This window comes from Diabrotica undecimpunctata, chromosome 8 (assembly GCF_040954645.1).
Source record: "Diabrotica undecimpunctata isolate CICGRU chromosome 8, icDiaUnde3, whole genome shotgun sequence".
NCBI classification, from domain to species: Eukaryota; Metazoa; Arthropoda; class Insecta; order Coleoptera; family Chrysomelidae; genus Diabrotica; species Diabrotica undecimpunctata.
Genome location: NC_092810.1, coordinates 26,966,910 through 26,988,139, shown reverse-complemented (window position 1 = coordinate 26,988,139; position 21,230 = coordinate 26,966,910). Strand labels below are relative to the sequence as shown.

At 32.8% G+C, this 21,230-nt stretch overlaps 1 protein-coding gene across 2 annotated transcripts in view; it reads right to left on the bottom strand.

The window, feature by feature from the left end:
* Positions 1–19,101, bottom strand: part of LOC140447322 (para-nitrobenzyl esterase-like) — a 28,631-nt gene extending 9,530 nt beyond the window's left edge. Inside the window, exons 1-7 of one of the 2 annotated variants that reach the window (XM_072539919.1) lie at positions 18,894–19,100; positions 18,184–18,357; positions 10,962–11,087; positions 8,873–9,026; positions 8,597–8,782; positions 8,227–8,417; positions 1,499–1,679 (exon numbers count right to left, since the gene is read on the bottom strand). In XM_072539919.1, the coding sequence (XP_072396020.1) occupies positions 1,499–1,679; positions 8,227–8,417; positions 8,597–8,782; positions 8,873–9,026; positions 10,962–11,087; positions 18,184–18,357; positions 18,894–18,947 (1,066 nt within the window). In that variant the 5' untranslated portion in view covers positions 18,948–19,100. Of the gene's footprint in view, positions 1–1,498; positions 1,680–8,226; positions 8,418–8,596; positions 8,783–8,872; positions 9,027–10,961; positions 11,088–18,183; positions 18,358–18,893 lie in introns of both variants that reach the window. The other variant, XM_072539920.1, reaches the window with a different exon arrangement.
* Between the last annotated feature and the right edge of the window lie 2,129 nt (positions 19,102–21,230).

The window sequence follows — 21,230 nt, the reverse complement described above, 5'->3', positions numbered from 1 at the left end:
ACCCATTCAGCTCTTATAGTTTTCGAGACTAAATCCTTTCCTTTTGGAAAACTGAAAAATAACAGGCATATTCTTGGTTTTTAAACTCTATAAAATATTGTCACAACCATATATGACACATCTATTACCACCCATTTTGTTTATACAAGTCAATTGATATAGAAACAACAATTAAATAGTCTTATAAGGCCGTTAAATCGCTAGTACAACAAAAAAATTGGCAATCCTATCTGTGTTTAGTGTCCTTGGGCTACGTAAACATTTCATATGATTTAGTTATGGAAATGGGGCCCAAGTGACAGTTGGGCCAGTGCGCAGTATGATATTTTACACATTCTCACTCTTGTCTTGTGTGTTTGTGTCACTCTTGTCTAGCGTTCATTCGTTTTTTACAGTACTATCAGTCTTTTATATGGTTTATGTTTGTGCAATCTTGTGTAACGGTGAGTAAATTATTCTATTTTATATTTATAGTGATTGTAAATATCTCGGCTCAAAATTTAAATTAGGATTCTACATTTTTTAAGATTATAACCTTAAAATAAAGAAAGCAGGCTTGTTTTCTAAACGATGTTGCAAAAAGTATAGGCTAATCTTTAACTTCAAGACAATTGATTGCTTGAATTAATTAATAGAGAATATTTGTGTTATAGTTAGGAAATGCCGTTGTCGGATACATCCCGTACTCGTGAACCCAGCGCATTTGAAACAGATTCTGGCTCTAACTTCCACCACCATCTGATGATGAGTCTTCTACAACTAGGAAAAGCTCCGCAGAAGATGGATTTGAATCAAGTAGGTCAGTTTGGAAAATATCTAAGTCTAAGTTGAAAAGAAATTCAGGAAAATCATATTTTAATTCTTATGGTAGATTTTTCATTTTTGTAGCTGTCCACGAAAGCGTCATTTGTTGTTATCTCTTGAAGAAAAAAAAAATAATTTTTAAAGTTTCTACAACTTATCTGATTTTAATTTACAGACTGCTCACATTAATATACAAGCAAATGTTAATAAATGACGATATACAACAGCTCAAAATCATAATAAACGTTCAAAGACACCAATTCATACATTACCGAAAGAATCAGGTGATATGGTAACTGTTTGCAAATCATTTTTCATAAAAGCTTTACAAGTTTCAGATGAACAACTCACCAGAGCTTTCATAAACAAATCAAGAGGTGGCAAATTAATCACTCCGCCATTGCATAAAAGGGGCAAGCACCCTCCTAATAATAAGACAAGGGAAACGGATATTCAAAATATAAAAGATTTCATTAACAAATTTGCATACATCCAACTATAGCCTCGACAAATATCCTAATCGAGAGTATCTGTCACCTGATTTAAATATTTGAAAACTTTTTGATTTGCATGTGCAAAGTAAAGAACCAGTAGTTAAGGTATCCAAATTCGACTTTTCGAAAATATTTAATGAAGATGTTAATCTTCATTAAATAATACGTTAAAATATAAAAGTACCGTAAATGTTACTTACCTTCTAAGAACATTAGAGATTCTTCAGAATTGAAACCGATAAGAATAGGAACTAAATTAAAATGACCTTCCAATACATCATCATGCATGGGTTCGGTAATAAAAGCGTCATCGTTGTCATTCTCGATAACAGGTTTAAATGTCAAGGCATCCATAAATCCTACTCCTCTTCCAGAAGTAAACTATTACCAAATAAATTGTTAATATGAAAAATTATTTTAATGCTCATAAGTTTTTATGGGTATAGTCGGACAAGCTATAACATTGCCCAAAAATATGATTATTTCAGACTCCAAAACAGCTAATTCACATACATATCAAGAAGCTGTTGATTAAAAAATAAAGTTACATGGTTGGTTTTTCATGTTTTTAGTTTGAAAAAAATTGAGCTTTCCAAAGTTGGCACACCTGTCAAATGACAAAACAAAACGTTTTTAAAAAAACTATCATAGCTAAACTCATACTTGTAAGTTTTTTATGGTTTAAGTTGTGATTATGTGTAAAGTTTATGTGTAACTTTCTCCATAGTTTATTGAATAGAACATTGTCATTTCAATCAGTTGCTATCAAGTCCTCGTAGACACTTTGTCTCAGGATCAGCAACTTTGTGTGGAGTCTTACGTTGCCATGATATCAATTCCAATTGTAACTTAAACATCATAGCATATAAGATCCAATAATGTAACTTAATTATTGATCTTATTGATCGTATTGACGTATTGATCTTAGAAGGTCATGTCGAGTATCGAGAATGGAAAGAATCAGGAATGAGGAAATACGAAACCGTGCAGGAATTAGAGATACTCTTTCAGATAGAATACAAGGAAGGCAATTACAATGGTATGGTCACGTGATGAGAATGGAGGAGGAGCGGTGGCCAAAGAAAGCCTTAATGTATGTTCCGCCAGAAAGAAGGAAAAGGGGAAGACCACCAAATTCCTGGAGAAGAGAAATTACAAAAACAATGCAATCTAGAGGCTTAGAAGAGGGAGATTGGAGAGATAGGAAAAGATGGAGGCTGAAATGCGGGAAGCGGCAATCGCCGTAGGACCCCCGTTATATGATGATGATGAATTATTGATCTAACACTGGCTGCTGCGTTTTGGTATATATGTTTAATTATATTTATATACCGATAGTCAATTCGGCATTCTGTCAAGGCTTCCAACATTTTTTGTTGATTTTCGGTGTCGAATGCCTTTTCATAGTCGACAAATATTAAAGCTAGTGGTTTATTATATTTAGTGCATTTTTCTATAAGATTTTTTATTACCAGTAGGTGATCGTTTGTTCCATAGCCTTTTCTAAAACCCGCCTGTTCTATGGGCTGATAAAATTCCAATTTATTTTCTAGTCGTTTCGTAATTATTTTTGTAAATAGTTTATAAATATGTGAAAGTAGACTTATGAGCCTGTAATTCCTGAGGTCGGTAGCATACCTTTTTTATTAAGTATGATAATTTCTGCGTTATACCACTGGGTTGGTGTTATTGCTTCCTGCAAACATCTAGTGAATAGTTTGGCAAGGACCTGTCATAATCTTTTTCCAGCCACTTTCAAGGCATCTGCCACTATTTCATCGCCTCCGGGGGACTTATTGTTTTTCATTTCTTGCACTGACCTTCGAACTTCATTGGGTGTTACGTCCGGTAAAATTTCAGATCTCTGATTGATTATCTTTGGCAATGATCCACTCTGGTTACATTGCTGTTCTTTGTATAGTGGTCTATAAAAACTCTCTATCGTGTTCATAGTTTGAGATCTATCTTTAATGATTTGTCCCTGTTCATTTCTTAATTTGTGGACGTTTTTTCTTCCAATGGACATGCTATGTCTGAGTACTTTCAATCTTTTGTTTTCTTCTATTACTCTAGTTATTTACATCGTATTGTATCGTCTCAGATCTTTTCTAACTTTCTTTTTAATTTTCTTATTCAAAATTCTAAGTTCATTTTGGTTATGATCCTGATTTTTCCTAAGTTTTCTTCTTTCCTCTAGAAGATGTTTTGTGTTTTGTGGCTTAATTTTTTGTTTTTGTTTTCAGAACGAGGACAGTATTTCTTTTCAGCTTCTTTCAATATTTGAGTAATATTATTGTTCATTTCATTAATGCTGATATTCTCTAAGTCGTGTGTATCCAAACTAGTCTTAAAGTATATCGAGTGGGTGATTGTCAAACCCAGAAATTCCCGATACAACGTGGAGTACGCCAGGGGGACACCATATCGCCGAAACTGTTGAAACTACGCTTTTGGAATATATATATATATATATATATATATATATATATATATATATATATAAATATATATATGTAAAAGGGCAAAACTGACCGACAAGGACATAAACATAAACGGAGAAAAGCTTAGCCAGATGATATTGTACTAATAGCTGATAGGATAGATGAGGCCAAAGAACTTTTTAATAAGCTCTACCTTTCCTCGCTAGAAGGGGGATTGAAAATAAATATATCTAAAACCCAGATGATGACAAATCTTGTAGTCAGCGAAGATATATGCGTAGGAACAAGATCCATAGACCAGGTAATGGCCTATAAATACCTAGGTCATGAGATTCGCATAGGAAAAGATAACCAAACCGTTGAGCTTCTCCGTCGTATAAGACTGACTTGGGCAGCCTTCGGCAAGCTGAACCATATTTTCAAATCGTCTGATATACCAATATGCCTTAAAAGAAAAACGTTTAATCAGTGTGTTTTGCCAGTGTTAACTTACGGTGCGGAAACATTGACCATGACAAGGAGAACAGTTCAAAAGATCCGTGTGTGTCAAAGGGTGATGGAGCGTGCTATGTTGGGCGTTTCACTACGAGACAAGATCCCAAATCGCCAGCTACGACAAAGAACAGGAGTGGCTGATGCAGTAAAGAGAGTAGCAACACTGAAATGGAACTGGGCAGGTCACGTGGCTCGAATAACAGATAATAGATGGACAAAGCGGATACTGGAATGTAGACCAAGAGATGATGCCTACCGAAGCAGAGGTCGTCCACCAACACGTTGGACTGACGATCTAAAACGTTGTCATAGGAATTGGATGCAAGAGGCACAGGATCGAAATAGATCGAAAATTATGAGGGAGATCTATGTCCAGCAGTGGATAAGCGAAGATTGAATAATAAATGTAACTTAAATTCAAATTTAAAACATTTAACGAGTTTTTCCTCAAATGTTTAGTGGCTCAAAACATGTACACTTAGACACACTGACGATGGAATATAGATTCCGAAAACATTTTGTGATGTAGCCTGATTGGTTGTTTTAATTATATACTTTTTATAAAGGATTTTTAAATAAATTTTTTGTGATACATGGTATACAGCCAGCTACAGGAACTTAGTTTCTTTGTGAATATATAAAAAGATGATTTTGACAGTTTAGAACAGTAGTTGTAATTGAGTTATTATTATTAATATGTAATATTGTTGGTGTTTCGAATAAAGTTGATTTAAAAGAATGTAATATTGGTAACAGCTGTGGAATCAAAGAAATATTTAGTAATATTGTTAATGGTCAATACAAAATCTAGTGATTTTGACAAAGAAACGCCCGGACCCTTCGCATAGTTTTTAAAAATGAGAAGTGTAGACAAGAAGAGGAAGAACTAAAGGAGAAGCGTAGAAAAGAAGAGGAAGAGCTAAAAGAAAAGGGTAAACAAAAAGAAGAAGAGGGCCATATTATTTGGGACATATCGCTTCAGTAAGAGGAATTAAAACTGATCCAGAGAAGATTTAAATTATTAAAGACTGGCCTAAACTAGAAAAGAAAAAAGAAATTAGAAGTTTTCTTAGACTATGTTCATATCACCAAAAATTTATTAAAGATTTTGGAAGCATTGCTAAGCCCCTTTATAGATAAACCGTTTTATCAACTCGCAGATTACGCTAAAAATACAGATTCAACACTAGTTGGTACTGGAGGAAATTTGTCTCAAATATAAACGGTACAACACCTTTATGTACAGTCTGGTCCAATATTCGTTAAATATCAGGAAAAAACAAATTTTACCAAGTGCCTTTTATTACTCATAATACTAATGTAATAACAAAACCTAACGAAATAGCTGATACTTTTGCTATACACTTCGAAAAAAATTTCAGCAATAGCAACTGTTCCGAAGAGTTTATGCAACACAAAATCATCACAGAAAAACAACAGCTCGATTGTAAAGATAGAGATAATGGTTCCTTCAATATTCCTTTAACCTTAGATGAACTTAACTTTGCCCTAATACTACAAAAACTCTTCTCCTGGAACCGATAATATACCTTTAGTATTCTTGGAGAAACTGCCAGACAATGCTAAGTGTACTCTTCTAAAAATTTCCAATCGAATATGGTTAAATAATGTCTTTCCAACTTTCTGGAGTGATTCAATAATTATACCTATTCTCAAACCTAACAATGCACGAACTAAAATTTCCTTATATAGACCCATCTCTCTCACCAATGTAATGTGCAAAGTCATGGAAAAATAGGTAATAAAAGATTGCTATGGATATTAGAAGAAAATCACCTCCTGGTTAACGAGCAAAGTGGATTTCGACAAAATCGAACAACTACTGATAACCTCATTAATTTAGAATCTGATATTCTTGAATCTTTAGCGAACAAGCAGGAAACTATTGCAGTATTCATAGACACTTGGAATATTAATTTCATTTCAAATTTCCTTAAACAACGCAATTTTCAAATAAGAGTCAACCACTGCACATCTTCAACAAGACTTCAAGCTAATGGCAACCCTCAGGGGTCTGTAATAAGCACAACATTATTTTTAATTGCCATGAATAATATTGTAGCATCAAACTCCAGCTTAGTTCGTGGCAGATTATATGCGGATGATCTGGTATTAGTATCTTCAGGAAAAAACATCTCATCAGTACAGCGTCACTTACAAACCTCATTCACTCAGCAAATCAAAGTGTTTGTTATTTTCAAAGAAACGTGATACGATTAAACCGCAACTAAAATTATGTAACCAAATCCTGAATTATGCCGATGACATTAGGTTCTTAGGGATGATTTTTGATACGAGACTCACATGAAAAAACACATTCTACAAATAAAAAAACATGCCAAAATGGAATTAAGCTCATGACAACTCTTTCTAATAAAAACTATGGAGCTGACTATAACTGCTTAATCCATGTGTATAAAACCCTAGTTAGATCTAAAATAGATTACGGTTCCATAGTATATGCATCTGCTAAAGAATTCTTACTACACCACCTTGACGTAATTCAAAATACGGCATTAAGAATAGCTACAGGAGCATTTCGGACCAGCCCAACAGAAAGTTTACAAGCAGAAACTAGAGAGCCATCACTTAAATAGAGAAGAATGCACTTATCTCTCACATACTCATTTTCTGCTAATTCTAATCCAAACAATCCATCTATAAGTAACATATTTACTGATCGTTTTAAAAATCTATATACTGAAAATAGGAACATGAAACCGCCATTCTACGAAAGAGTTAGGACTTAGAACTTTACAAATTCCGATACCAAATACCCATTCCAACTTCATTGAAATTCCTCCTCCTTGGACATTAAGCATTCTTCAATCCGATACATCGTTAAATATCTTCAGAAAGAACGATACTACACACTCCTTAATAAAAAATACTTTCATCGACAAACTAACAAAATTTTCTAAATCTTATCATATATACACAGACGCTTCTAAAACATCTACTAGAGTTGGGGCAGCTGTCATTACTCCAAATATTACACTTGAGTATAAACTACCATCCTTAATCCATATACATACTGGCCATCTATCAAGCTCTCGTTCATTTTATCTCCAGTAATATATCCAATGCTCTTATTGTACAATTCCTATTTGTTCAGGAACAGTGAAACCGCGAGTGAAGTGAGAGATGTAGTTCTTAACGATTTCAAATCATTTATTAAAATGAAAGTCGAAAATCTGTGGCAAAACCAGTGGGGCAGTTCAACTTCAAAACTTCGCGAAGTGAAAACGTTTGTAAAACCGTGGAAATCTCAAATTCCCAACAGAACTCGCCAATCATTGTTACTCGTCTTCGTCTAGGACATATCTTACCCACGGACACATAATTGGTCACACTAATCCCACTTTATGTGAAAACCATGATACTATGACTACCAAGATAGGATCTTCCCGTAGCACAAAATCGGTCATGTTCGCGCATACCGTCATTGGAGAATAGAATTTAAATTATTGTAAAAGTTAAATGGGATTTTTATGCATTCTGTGACGAAATTATTCAATTAGCAAAATAATAATATTAAATAAAGGTTTAATAATTACAATAATCGTACACAAAAGGATATCTCCAAACTATTTATTAAAGATTATTTATTGGCACATACAAAAAACTGACATTACGAACGTGCAACTCTCCAATTACGTCACGACTTATGCGCAATATCTTATCTTCTTAATCATAGTATCATGGTGAAAACTGTAATATCCCACTAAGTGTTAAGCATGTACTTGTAGAGTGCCTAAGATACCAGTTGCAGAGAAAGAACAACCACATCATCGGATCAACAAATGAAATCTTAGGAGAAAATTGTAACAAAATCTAACATTTGTAAATAAATTATATTATCTATATATGTATATATATGTCGCTAATAACCTCAGAGGTTGATGCGACTATTTTGTAAAATAAAAAAAAACACTATTTGGTAGGTATAGTAAATAAAAATAAATATCTACCTTATTATTTAGAGTCATTAAATCTGAATACGATGCTTGTTGTAATAATTCTAACAAATCACTTGATTTGGTTGATGTAAATGAATTATTCAACGATTTTCCAAATTCAAATGCCAGTTCTCTGTCGTTTGTTGGATAAAAGACGCTAGATAGTGATGACCCACTTTGTTGAATAATGCCAGTAATTAGGCCTAAAATAGAGAGAACTACATAATTAAATGTTTTTATTAAAGTCTTAAAATCAAAAAAATAAAATATAAAACAGATCACCAGTAAAACGACTGTACTACAAACTGAAAATGATTTATAAATTTACGACACATTCTAAGAAGTTTTTTTGTAAAATATTTTTTTGTAATAAATTACATACCTCTAGCTGCTTTACTGAGCAAATGGAATCCGGCAGACATACTTCCAGCGCTTTCTCCACCCACTGTTATTTTCTTGGGATCTCCTCCAAATCGAATAATATGATCATACGTCCATTTAAGGGCCAAAAGTTGGTCCTTGAGTCCTAAATTGCCGGGTATATTTTCGTCAAGTGTTGTTAAAAATCCTGGAAGGAAATTATCGACTTTGGTTTAACATCCACTTTTTGAACGTTATTGTTTTGTATATTTTAATAATGAGCTTTATGTATGCTTACCAAATGGACCTAGTCGATAGTTCATTGTTACTATTATTATATCGTAATCAATCAAGAACTTTGGGTTGAAAGAGAATATTGAGCCATTACCAACAACGAAAGCTCCGCCATGAATCCAAAAGAATACTGGCAATGATTTATCGGGACTGGCTCTCTACAAAATAAGTAATCTAATGAATTACTATTATTTTAAAATCTAATGTCCGGAAACGAGGTAAATACTAGAAAAAATACTGTGATAAAGGCAACATTAATCAGATAATGAATTTAAGTCATATGTTAAAACAATAATTAAAAAAAATAAGATAATATTAATATTATTCTTCGCGCTTCGTCTTCGAGTGACGGTTGGCGATCACTTTTAATAATCTTAATCATAACGTGAAAAATATCTATTCTACTCAGCCTCAAAATACTACTCAGCCAAGAGCTCTTTTTTTCAAGCCTTTTATCCCAGCTTTTCTTCCTTGCATCATTGCGTCTAAGAGATAATTATTATCATTTCTAAGTATGTACCCCAGGTATGATGTTGTTCTTATTTTACTGTGTTTAGAAGTTTTCTGTTTTGTCTAATGCTCTAGTGCATCTTAATACTTCATTAACTGTAATTTTTTTATAAGCTCTACTGGAATTTTGTCCAGATTTGCCGCTCTACAACTTTTAGAGTTCTTAATTGCATGTTTTAATTCTAATGTTATGATTTGTAGATAGGCGTCAGTTGGTGCTGTTCTGTACAATTTGAATTTTGGAAGAAAAATGATACCAAATGTCCAAAAGCAAAAAGAAAAATAAAAGGGAAACAAAGAAGAATATATAAAAATAAATAAAAGAATTTCCACAGAATTAGGAAAGATCTAAGAACATATAATACTAATGTAATTACTTAAACAGTAGAAGAGAACAAGGGTTTAAAGATAATGAAAAGACAACTCACAAAAGTAAATATATATATATATATACACAAGTTAAGGGAGAAACAACAGGAAAGGCAACAACAGATAAACAGGACATTCTGGAAAAAAATAGAGAGTTTTATAAAGAGCTCTATACCAGCCACAGACTACAAGCTAATTTCTTCTTAAGTTAAAGTGGGTAGACTACTCAGCAAGAACACAATATGAACAGTGGACAACAATCATGGAATGGAGGCCTAGAAACTACAAAGATGCCGAGAACGACCACCGACTAGATGAACCGCTGACGTGAAAAGAGTAGCGGAAAATTGGCTACAAGCGACTCAGTGTAGAGACCATTGGAAGAAAATGAGGAAGGCCTATGTCCTATTGGCATGATTATGATAATTACAAAAATACTATAGAACCATCGTAACTGTTTTTAAATGCTATATTTTTAATTAATACGGCATTTAACAATAAAACATAGAAAACTTTTCATCACTACAGCTGTTTCGGCAGAGCGCCTTTCCCAAGTGATCTATTCTTGGTATGCGTTTATACTTCATATTGCCTAAGTGAATAAGTTGAGGAGAGGAGAACTGTTTATCTTAAGTTGGCCCTTCAGAATTATGTCTGTATTTTTTAATTTGATAATTTCCATAGATTCTAATAAATATAGCTTAAGGCCTTAATTTTGAAGGTGAATAATTTGAAATAAGTCAATAAAATTGTGATTATGGTCTAGAAGGCGAAGTGAGAAAATAGAATCTGTTTTTCTATTTTTAAAAGCCCTCTTGTGCTCTGCTACCCGTTTGTTAAAAATTCTACAAGTTTGATCGATGTAAGTTTTTGGGCAAGTCGTCACATTTAAGTTTGTATTCACTACTGTATAAGTGCTTTTGCTTTTGGCTCTTGTCAAAGTGGCTCTTGTCATCTTTGTCAAGATCCAAAAGAAAAATCACATACACAGTGGTGTATACAAACTTAAATGTGGCGACTGTCCAAAAACCAATCAAAAAAATCCATCAATATTGTATTTTTATAATTACTCATTATTTTGTTATTACTTATTGTAAATGTGTCAATGATCCCAGTTATTGAAACACGTTAATCTAAATAAACAATTGTGTTTTGTATGACGAGCAGTGACATACCTTTATATTTAATGTATATTGCGATATAAATCAACTTACTACTGGTGTATATACATTCAAAACCAAGCAGTCTTCAACTGAATTTGGGTCGTTTACTTGTGCACAGGTTTTTTTATTTTCTGTAACATCCAATACTCCTTCCCACGCACCATGGGGTTTGGGGGGCTAAAAACGAGATTTATTTAAGAAACCATAATAAAGGATTGAAACATAAACATAAAGGAAATTTTTCTCTGAAACAAAGGTGATCGCCTGATTTGTCAGGGAAATTATGTTTTGTTATCTTGGCATCGCTGTTTGAGTTGTACAATTGACTGACTTTTAGTTGAAAAAAATCTGCACAATTTCATCCAACTAAAACTTTGACAAGATATTCTAATTATCTTAGTTAATTGGTTAAAAGATTGATATGATTATCCTTTGAACAAAACTCAAATGTTTTTATGCTCACAAAAAATACTAGCTTGAGTTAAGAAAATATTTTTGAGGTTATGTCAAGTTTTACAACACCTGGGATAAATAGTATCACACTTTTCTATTGCTTTTTACCTATTATTGAAAGCCTAATCCACAGCCCTTTAAATATTAAAATGTTTCCCAATAAAAGTGTAAATATTTTAAAAATTATTAAATTTAGGCGCATAAAACCTTATAGTAACTTTTCATATTTTAAAAAAATATATTCAAAAATGGTTTCATATATAAGATGTTCTTTAATATAATATTTAATATAATTTTATTTAATAGTAATTAATAAGATGTTCTATTTAAAAAAAACAAAAATGTGGTTCATTCCGTTGTTCTGGTCGACCCTGTATAATCGAAAATAATTTTAAATTATAGAGATCTCTGATATACATCAGTTTTATTATAAACCTCTTTTTATTGTATTTGTAAAGTTTTTGAGTCAAGAAAAGTAACTGTATAAATAATAAGCATCATTAAAGTAAATTTACAGCTGTAGATTTGATTTTCAAATGAAAAATTAATTTTGTAAAATTTATTGTTAATAAAAGATATTATTTATAACTATAGTACACAAATATTTAAGTTATCTATTATTTCATAACCTTTTCCAATAAAATAATAAGAAAAAATGAAATTTTGCCAAATAAATAATCATTTTAAATGTTTTAAATAAATTACTGGGTTAAATAAACAATTAAAAAATTATCTAATTACATTTTTATAATCTATGCAACAAAGTTCTTCAAATTAAAGAAAAACATCAAATTTTGTTGATTAGAACCGAAGATATTGCGACTTTTATAAATTTGAAGTTATAAATTCAGATTTTAAAATAGTAAAATCGATTGCAAATGCAAATCGCTTAATTGCAAATTTTTAAAGGAATCGTTTTGAATTTTTTTTGTCAAAACTTGAACTTTAATCTTTTAGTTGGTACTTTTTAAATTTCTTAAGGTTTATAAACAAAGTAGCTGTGAATATTTGTAAGAAAAGAGGGCTAACTTGGATTCTAAAAACAATAATTGGACATTGTGTGTTTTTTTAAGTCGTGTAAAAATGCCAAAAGTACGAATAAAAAAATCAACTTCCTACATGTTGATGCCTCCGGGTTTTTTTTAATATTTATAAGCTGAAAATCTCAGTACTTTTGCAAACCTATAATTCTCACGCGAAATTAAAGTATTTTGTTTTAATTTTTAAAAAGTTATTAATAATTTTCAAAAAATCAACTTGTTAAACTATATTTGCAATAATGAATCAACAAATTAACAAAAAGAACTTTACAAAATCTCATTTTATAAGGGATTTTCTATGCCTTTTGTGTCTTTTTTCTATATCCTTTATCAATCTTCTTACTTGTTTCTATGTTATTTAGAAGAAAAAGGACTTTTTTTGCTAATTTCTTTGCAAACAATGCATGAAAAACTACAATTTTCTGGGTGCAGACGATATATTTACAAAGCAGTACAAACATTTTGGCTCTCAAATTAAAAATTGATTGCCAAAGCTATCTAATGACTGCGCTGTCTTATAAAATCCAAAAGTCTGGTGTAAAGTAAAAGTACATAGTAGCTCTACTTTTACCACGAAAAGATTCTAAAATACCAAACAATTACCTTAAATTGTTATCTTCGTAAAAAATTAGTGTTCTTACCAGCCTTAATTTGGTGTACATTGTTATTGTCAATTTTTTTTAATTTTTACCAGTTTCATCATAGCTTCAGGGCCGAGCCGGGGTGCAAGAGGTGCGTGGCACCAAGAGGTGCGTGGCACCAAGAAGTCCATGGTACCCGGGCGGCGCTCGCTTGGGGGCGGCAAAATTTACCAAAAATATAAATATCAAAAAAAAAATAAAATCAAAACGCCAAGCAAGCACAGTGCAAAAAAATAATTGGCCAAATAGTTGCTGTTAATAAGATAGAGCGCGGCTTTTCCCTGTGATGTATAATATACATTAGTATAATAAAAACAATATTACCAAAATTGTGCGTAGCTGGCACTAACCGATGCTATTACATGCAACGGTGGCGGCGGTAGAGAATTTCCCGATATTATCAGGATTTCCCGAAACTATCGGGGAATTAATATTTCGGGCCGAAATCTATACGTGTTTTCTGTGATTTCTTTCGTGATTTGCGAGTAAGTTTTACCGAAAGATTGTTGCGAATTTAATGACAAGTTGCCTATTAGTGTGATTTTTTAAATTTATTTCTGTTATCTTCTTCTTCTTCTTCTAATGGCGCTACAACCCTTTGTGAATCTTGGCCTGCTTAACAATGTTCTTCCATTCTGCCCTGTCGGATACTTTCCTTCGCCACTGCCTGATGTTCATGGTTTTAAGATCCCTCTCTACGTCGTCTATCCATCTTTTACGGGGCCTTCCTCTTGTTCTGTTTCCTTGGGGCTTCCATCTCTGGACTACTTTTACAGCTCGATTATCTGGCATTCTTTCTAGGTGACCAAGCCAGTTTAGTCTTTGTGATTTTACAAATCTGACAATATCTGCGCTCTGCATTAGTTCATCCAGCTCGTGGTTCATTTTAATTCTCCACGAACTATCGCTGCATTGGGTTGGTCCAAATATCTTCCTTTTATTTCTGTTATACATTATATTATTACTGTTATCAGTGTATTGTGAATGGTAAGTTTATTCCAAATAGCTATTTATTAGCTACATATATTATATAAAGGTAAAGTAGTATTTTGCCCTTTTACTGATTTAATTTTTTTTTTAGCATAAAAATTTTCGGTCTTATCGCAGCCCTAAAATCGCAACCCCCGGTCGTAACTGCCAAACGGCTTAACGTAGGGATTATAGGGATAAGAGATCTTATAACTAACAGTAGTTAGTCTCAACGTATTCGGTACCTCCTGTCCGTTCCAACGAGCCCTCGTACGTGACGATCGGACAATATAAACGAAGATATGACGTAATGCCCTTTTGGCATATTTTGATGCGCACGGCATATACTGCATTCAACCCCATTTTTCATCCTCTTTCCAACGATACCTCACACGTCATCCTACGGTAAGCCGTTTGGCATTTACGGCCGGGGTTGCGATTTAGGGGATGTGCTCAGAACCCTGTAGTACATCTACTTGAACATCTTAAGAAGAGCAACCGGAAAAACATTTTTGGACAAAATAAAAAATAATGAGATTATACATATGTGCAAGATAGACAACATAAATATGTGAGTGCATGATACAAATAAAGGATAAAACAGACACATTAATGGCATCGTAAAAAGTTAAAATAACCCAAAACAAGTCAACAAACGGAAGAAAATCACAGGTCATCCTAGAGACATAGAATGGTAATATTAACAGTATTAGGGACAACCTGAAAAAAAAACAGACGATATATCTTAATTAAAGGAGAAGAGGAACAATTTCAAAAAATTATACAGTTTATGTGATATTTTTTCTTATTTTGGAAATATCCTAACAGTATATATCATCTACACTCGGTTCACAATTTGTCGATAGCTCACTACAAGTTTAACCCTAATTAGAAAACTGAAATACAGAGAGGATAGGTAATACGATATAATAGTAAAAACCAACCCGAAACTGACGGTTTAAGATGTTTTCGACTAACCCACCTTGTATCTGAAGGAATACAATACCTTATTATCCTAATACGAGGGTATTTGAATAGGTTTATATATATTTAGAATATATTTTTAATGGTTATAGATGACCGACCAGTGTCGTAGAGTATATGATTGAAACATTTATTTGAACTAAATAAATATATTTTTTAAATTGTACTTATGTAAATTGTATTTTTTAATAAAACTTATTTATTTTATTCAAAAATAAAAAGTTTCTTGCCATTTATAAAAGATACATTTATTTAATTAAGGGGAAAGACGCCAAATGTCGCCTGGCAAAATTTCCAATGTGTTTTAAATGTATCCATTATTTTCGAATCCGGAGAAAACTAATAAATATTTTTGAAAAATTTAAACGCAGAATGAAAGATTACAATATTACTGAGGGCAGAAAGTCCCTGAAAACTTCTACAATGTTTATTTTAATATGTTATGTAACAGGGGTGAAAATAAAAGAGAAAATATAGTATAATTTTTAATTGAAAATATTGCATGCAAAAGAAACTTTTTATTTAATCTAATAAATATTTCATTCTGCGTTTAAATTTTCAAAAATGCTTTTTAGTTTTCTCAGGATTTGAAAAAAAAAATGGATACATTTAAAACACAATGAACATTTTGACAAGCGACATTTTGCGCCTTTCCCCTTTAATACCTTACGATTACAACTACTATTACTTACCTTATATAATTACGATTAGAAAACTATTCAAATTCAAAATAAATAGGATCAACTTCGGAATCCGAGTCGTCTTGAGGGTTAATAATTAGCGGTTGTGTCTCTACGGTCGCATCAATTATGTTATCAAGATCCCACATTTTTTGTTCTTCTATTACATGTCTTACTGCATCTTTCCAGTTTTGTTCTGTAATATGTTGTAAAGACTCGTATAACAATTCACGTACAGCTTGTATTTTATATGACGTATTTTTTCTAGCCACATAACTTTTCATTTGTGTCCAAATGAGTTCAATTGGATTTATTTCTCAGTGGTGGGGTGGAAGTATAATGACTGTGATGTTTCGCCTTTCCGCCATTTTGTCAACTACGTATTTCTTGAACTTAGATTTGTGTTGCCGGGCAATTTTTAAAAGTTCTGCTTTTACCATTCCATCTTCGTAAGGCAAATACTTATTCCGCAGCCAGTCAAGAATATCCTGTTTCTTCCACGCATTCGTTAGAAGTCTTTCTACTAGTCGTGAATGATAAGGTGCATTATCTAATACCATAATTGAATTTGAATCAGAATCCTGAAGATATCATGGACCGAGCATGTAACAAACAACGAAGTCATGAGAAGAATCAACAAAAGAATGGAAATATTGGAAACCATCAAGACACGAAAGCTGCAATATCTGGGGCATTTATGCGTAATGAGAGATACAACCTACTTCAATTGATTATACAAGGGAAAATCCACGGCAAGAGAAGTGTAGGAAGAAGAATAATCTCATGATTGCGTAACTTGAGGGAATGGTACGGATGCACACCAATTGAACTATTCAGAGAAGCAGCATCTAAGATCAAAATAGCCATGATGATTGCCAACCTCCGTCGCGGAGATGGCACGTGAAGTAGAAGATAATTGAATTTGGTGGTATGTGTTTAATCATCTGCTCAAAATACTCTTCGAAAACATCAGCTGTCCTCTCCTCGTGATAGTCTTTTTTGTTTTTGGACTGAAATTCCAACAACCCATGCTTAACAAATCCTTTTTCACTGCCAATGTGAGAAATTATTAATCTACTGCCTTTACCAGAAGGTGGGGAGATACCAGTAGACCAACATTCCATAAAGGCTTGCCTGGAGCTTAATATATTTTTATCTGACCAAATTTTTTAGAGTATGACCTGAGTTTACCCACGTTTTCATCCTGGTAATGGCAATTTTCTTGCCTGGAGCTTAATATATTTTTATCTGACCAAATTTTTTAGAGTATGACCTGAGTTTACCCACGTTTCCTCCTGGTAATGGCAATTTTGTTTAGGTTTGGTATTTCTTTTTTGAAAAAAAAAAATCCATGAATTTTCTTCGAATACCATTTTCGCAAATTCATTAATTTCAATAATCTTTTTCCATCTCTTTAAGTATTCGTTTGTGTTTGGATTAGCTATACCGTGTTTTTTTCTTTCTGATAGGAACCTATATAGTTGACTCTCCTAAGCCAGTCATGTTGGCACAACTTTCGACTATGTTGCGAACAGTGTTTGTGGGATTCTGAGAAACCAGAGCATCGTGAACATTCAGGACAATAGTCTTCTCTCTTGGTGAATAGACAGACTTACTGACTATATGCAACAGTACCGGTGTAAAACTTGATGATGTCGATGATGAAGCCATCACAAACAATCCAACAAAACGAGCACGAGCGAAAGGTACGTATATGTTCGTAGGTATATGGGATAAAAAATCACTCACGCACTGCATATAATTCGCAAAAGAAATATTCGAGACGCTAATTACTACCGTAGACGCGGAAACACCGACGAGCCGTAATTACATGCGATCAAAAACGTACTAAACAAAAAAATTGTTTTCGTTCGTAATAACTTCGCCCTTTCAGTTAAGTTAAGTTTCGAATATAAACTGAATAGACGAGGCACATGGCCAAAGCCGCCATCCTAATTATCTTGCAACAAATAGTACCATCGGATATGAATTCCAGGTTTTCTAGTAAAGTGATTAAACGCGAAGATTAGTATTGAAATATCCAAAGAGATAAGGTATTCTTATTTACAAAATTGTTAATGGTTAAATTCTTATTTTTATTAATATAATATAATAACCAACATTAGCCATGAAAGTTTTAATTGTTTTTTTTGCTAAATATATTAGTATTAAAATATTATTAATATTATATATAACAGTATTAAAATATTATATTATTATTTAATGAATAAACACCTTAGGAACGCCTATGATTTACGACCGTTTTATGAGTTTGAGGCACATTTCGTGCTCTCAACAATTTGTGAATGGAGAATAATCAATATTTTATGGGTGTATAAAATAAAATGCGTGTCCTTAAACGATAAAAGATTTTGAAAATAACTAGTAGAAATGTCCTTTGGAAAGATGTTGATATTTGCGTATATTGACAGATCTGTTTATTATTTTCTTAAGTACTTTATTTCTGTTGCCAAGCGTGTTATTTTAATTAATAATAATTATTTACTCTAAATCTGTTCGGTCCTGTAGGAGGTTCTGCATAGGGAATATCTTGAAAAGCGTAGTAACTTTTTCCTTCGGCACTTTGAAGAATATGCCCACGGAGTTTGCCTAAATTTTCCAATTCAACTATTAACTCATCTTGCTCAGCTGCTGCTCCATTTTCAGGGGATAAAATGGCCTACAACAAAATAAAATAAATAATACAAGATTTTAAGCTTAAATGATACGATATTATTATATCGTTTTCGTTCACGGCCACCAAAGCAGGTGACGCCTCTGTACGCTAACCACTGTAATGGTGAAGTTTTAGGAGACATTCGTTGGACTTTCCGAGTTTGAATTTATATCAGCCCAAGTGTCTAAGAAGGCTGGGATAGGCGGAAATGATTCATAACACTTTATTGATACCGATTCGAGCACGGGAATTTTAACCTGTTTGTCCTCCTAGGTCATATATTTGGCCATTTAATTCAACAAAGCGATCGCAGCTGTTTCTAGAAGATTTAATCTTATATATATATATATATATATATATATATATATATATATATATATATATATATATATATATATATATATATATATATATATATATATATATTTATTTATTTATTTATTTATTTATTATGTATATAGGCTGTGCTATTGGGAGGTAGTAATTCACCGAGTTCCTAATTGTTCCAACTTTTTACAAATAAATAAAAAACAACTTACCCCATTTTTTCCAGCATACAGCAACGAACAAACAATAACCAATCTCAAATTCATGACTTTGGTATATATTTGATATATTGGTTTCGTGTGAGTTTATCTATATGAATTTTTAATTGATATGTAATCAATAAAACACTTAACTATCATACATATTAATAAATAAATATTTTTTTAGATAGTATACTTTGATTCATCGGTGCATTAACCCTACACTGTTAACACGGTGTAACAGATATGACACGTCTCGATTTCAAAGCAGTTATTTTAAATTTAAATACGTTTAAAACTACACTGCGCAGTGTGTACATTCTGCTACAACCTTATTTATAATGATAATAAAGTCGGATTTAGTCTAAAGCTATTTCCAATGAAATAACGGACCATATTGTTCGCATCGGCATTTACAGGATTAGCACGTCCGGAAGCTTGTACAAAGAATTTAGTTTTGTGGGTGTTATTTACAAGTTATTGTGTTGCAGTTTTATCTATTTTGTATAAGGTATGTATGTTTTTTTTCAATGCATTATTTTTAAAACAAATACTAGTCAGATTTCCACTGAGAATGGAATTGAAATAGGTTGTTACATATCTGACACATTGCGCATGAGAGTAACTATTTGAAATATTTGTGGGTTATGTTTGAATTGCTTGTGCTTGAACAAAATATACTTTTGTTGCAGGTTTTTAGCCATGTCTAACCGCTTCAGACCTCTTACTCAAAAGGAACTTGAGGAAGCAATCCTCAATTTGACAGATAGTGAGGACGAGCTCGATGGTGAACTGGATGAACTAGACGAAGATGACCTAGATGTTTCACATATGCCAGTAGAATTGGAAGATGGAGTTGTAATACAACGAGAAGAATCAACCAGTAGTGAGTATTCAGATGGTGAAATTAATTCCGTGAATAATGCTGACGATCCTCCATCTGTCTCTGTGTCATTGCGAGATACCAAAAAGGAAGCACAAGAATTGAAAGAAAAGTATTCAAAAATAATATGGCGTAAGAAAAATTTAATTTTGAACGAGGACCAGGGGAAAATCTGAGCTTCCTGAAAATATTCTTAATCTCTCAACACCTTATAGCTTCTTTAAGTATTTATTTGATGATAATCTTTTTGAAAAAATCACCACGGAATCTAATTTGTATTCGACACAAACTAATCCTAGTAAACCTGCGATGCTTACTACTAATGATATAAAACAATATATTGGCGTCTGTATATACATGTCGTTAGTAAAAATACCAAACGTTAGAAGTTACTGGTCCAATGCTTTAGGACTTCCCCAGATAAAATAAGTTATGCCTCAAAAAAGATTCGAAAAAATTCGCCAATATTTACATTTTAATGACAATAATTTGATGGTACCAAGAGATCATCCTAATCATGATCGTTTACATAAACTTCGGCCCATTGTCGATGAACTCAACAGAAAATTTCAGTCAGTTCCTCTTCAAAAATATTTATCTATTGATGAACAGCTATGTGCCACCAAAGCTCGACACCATATGAAGCAATATCTTCCAGCGAAACCCCATAAATGGGGATACAAATTGTATGTTCTCTGTGGAACGGATGGTTTTTCATCTAGTTTTGAAATTTATACAGGTTCAGAAAACGATCCGAAATTTCGTGAGATAAATGAACCCGACTTGGGATCAAGTGCCAACGTTGTTGTGAGACTTTGCCGAATAATACCTTGTAATGAAAATTACAGAGTATATTTTGATAATTTTTATACTTCGATACCTTTGATGGTCTACCTATTGCAACGTGGTATTTACTCGTTGGGAACGGTAAGACGATCGAGATTACCTAACTGTAAGCTACCTTCTGACCAGCAACTAAAAAAAGAACCCAGAGGATCTTCTCATGAATTCGTATGTGATATTGACGGTGTTGAGGTATCTTCAGTAATTTGGCTGGATAATAAACCTGTTACATTCCTATCAACTTATAAAGGTAAAATGCCATTAACTGAGGCCAAACGTTGGGACAGGGAGCAGCATAAGTACGTCACCATTGAATGTCCAAGCTTAGTTCCTGAATATAATGCTCATATGGGTGGAGTTGACGCTATGGACAGTTATATTGGTCGTTATAAGATAAAGATGCGGACAAAAAATGGTATCTCCATTTATTTTATCACCTCCTGGATATGACTATTGTCAACAGTTGGCTCCTCTATAGAAAATGTTGTGTACTTCAAAATCAGAAATGTTTAACTCAGCTCGAATTTAGGGCTGAGATAGCCCAATGTTTATGCAAGGCTAACAGTATTAATTTTCCATTGAAACGGGGAAGACCTTCTGATCAAAGCATCGAGAAACTGCTG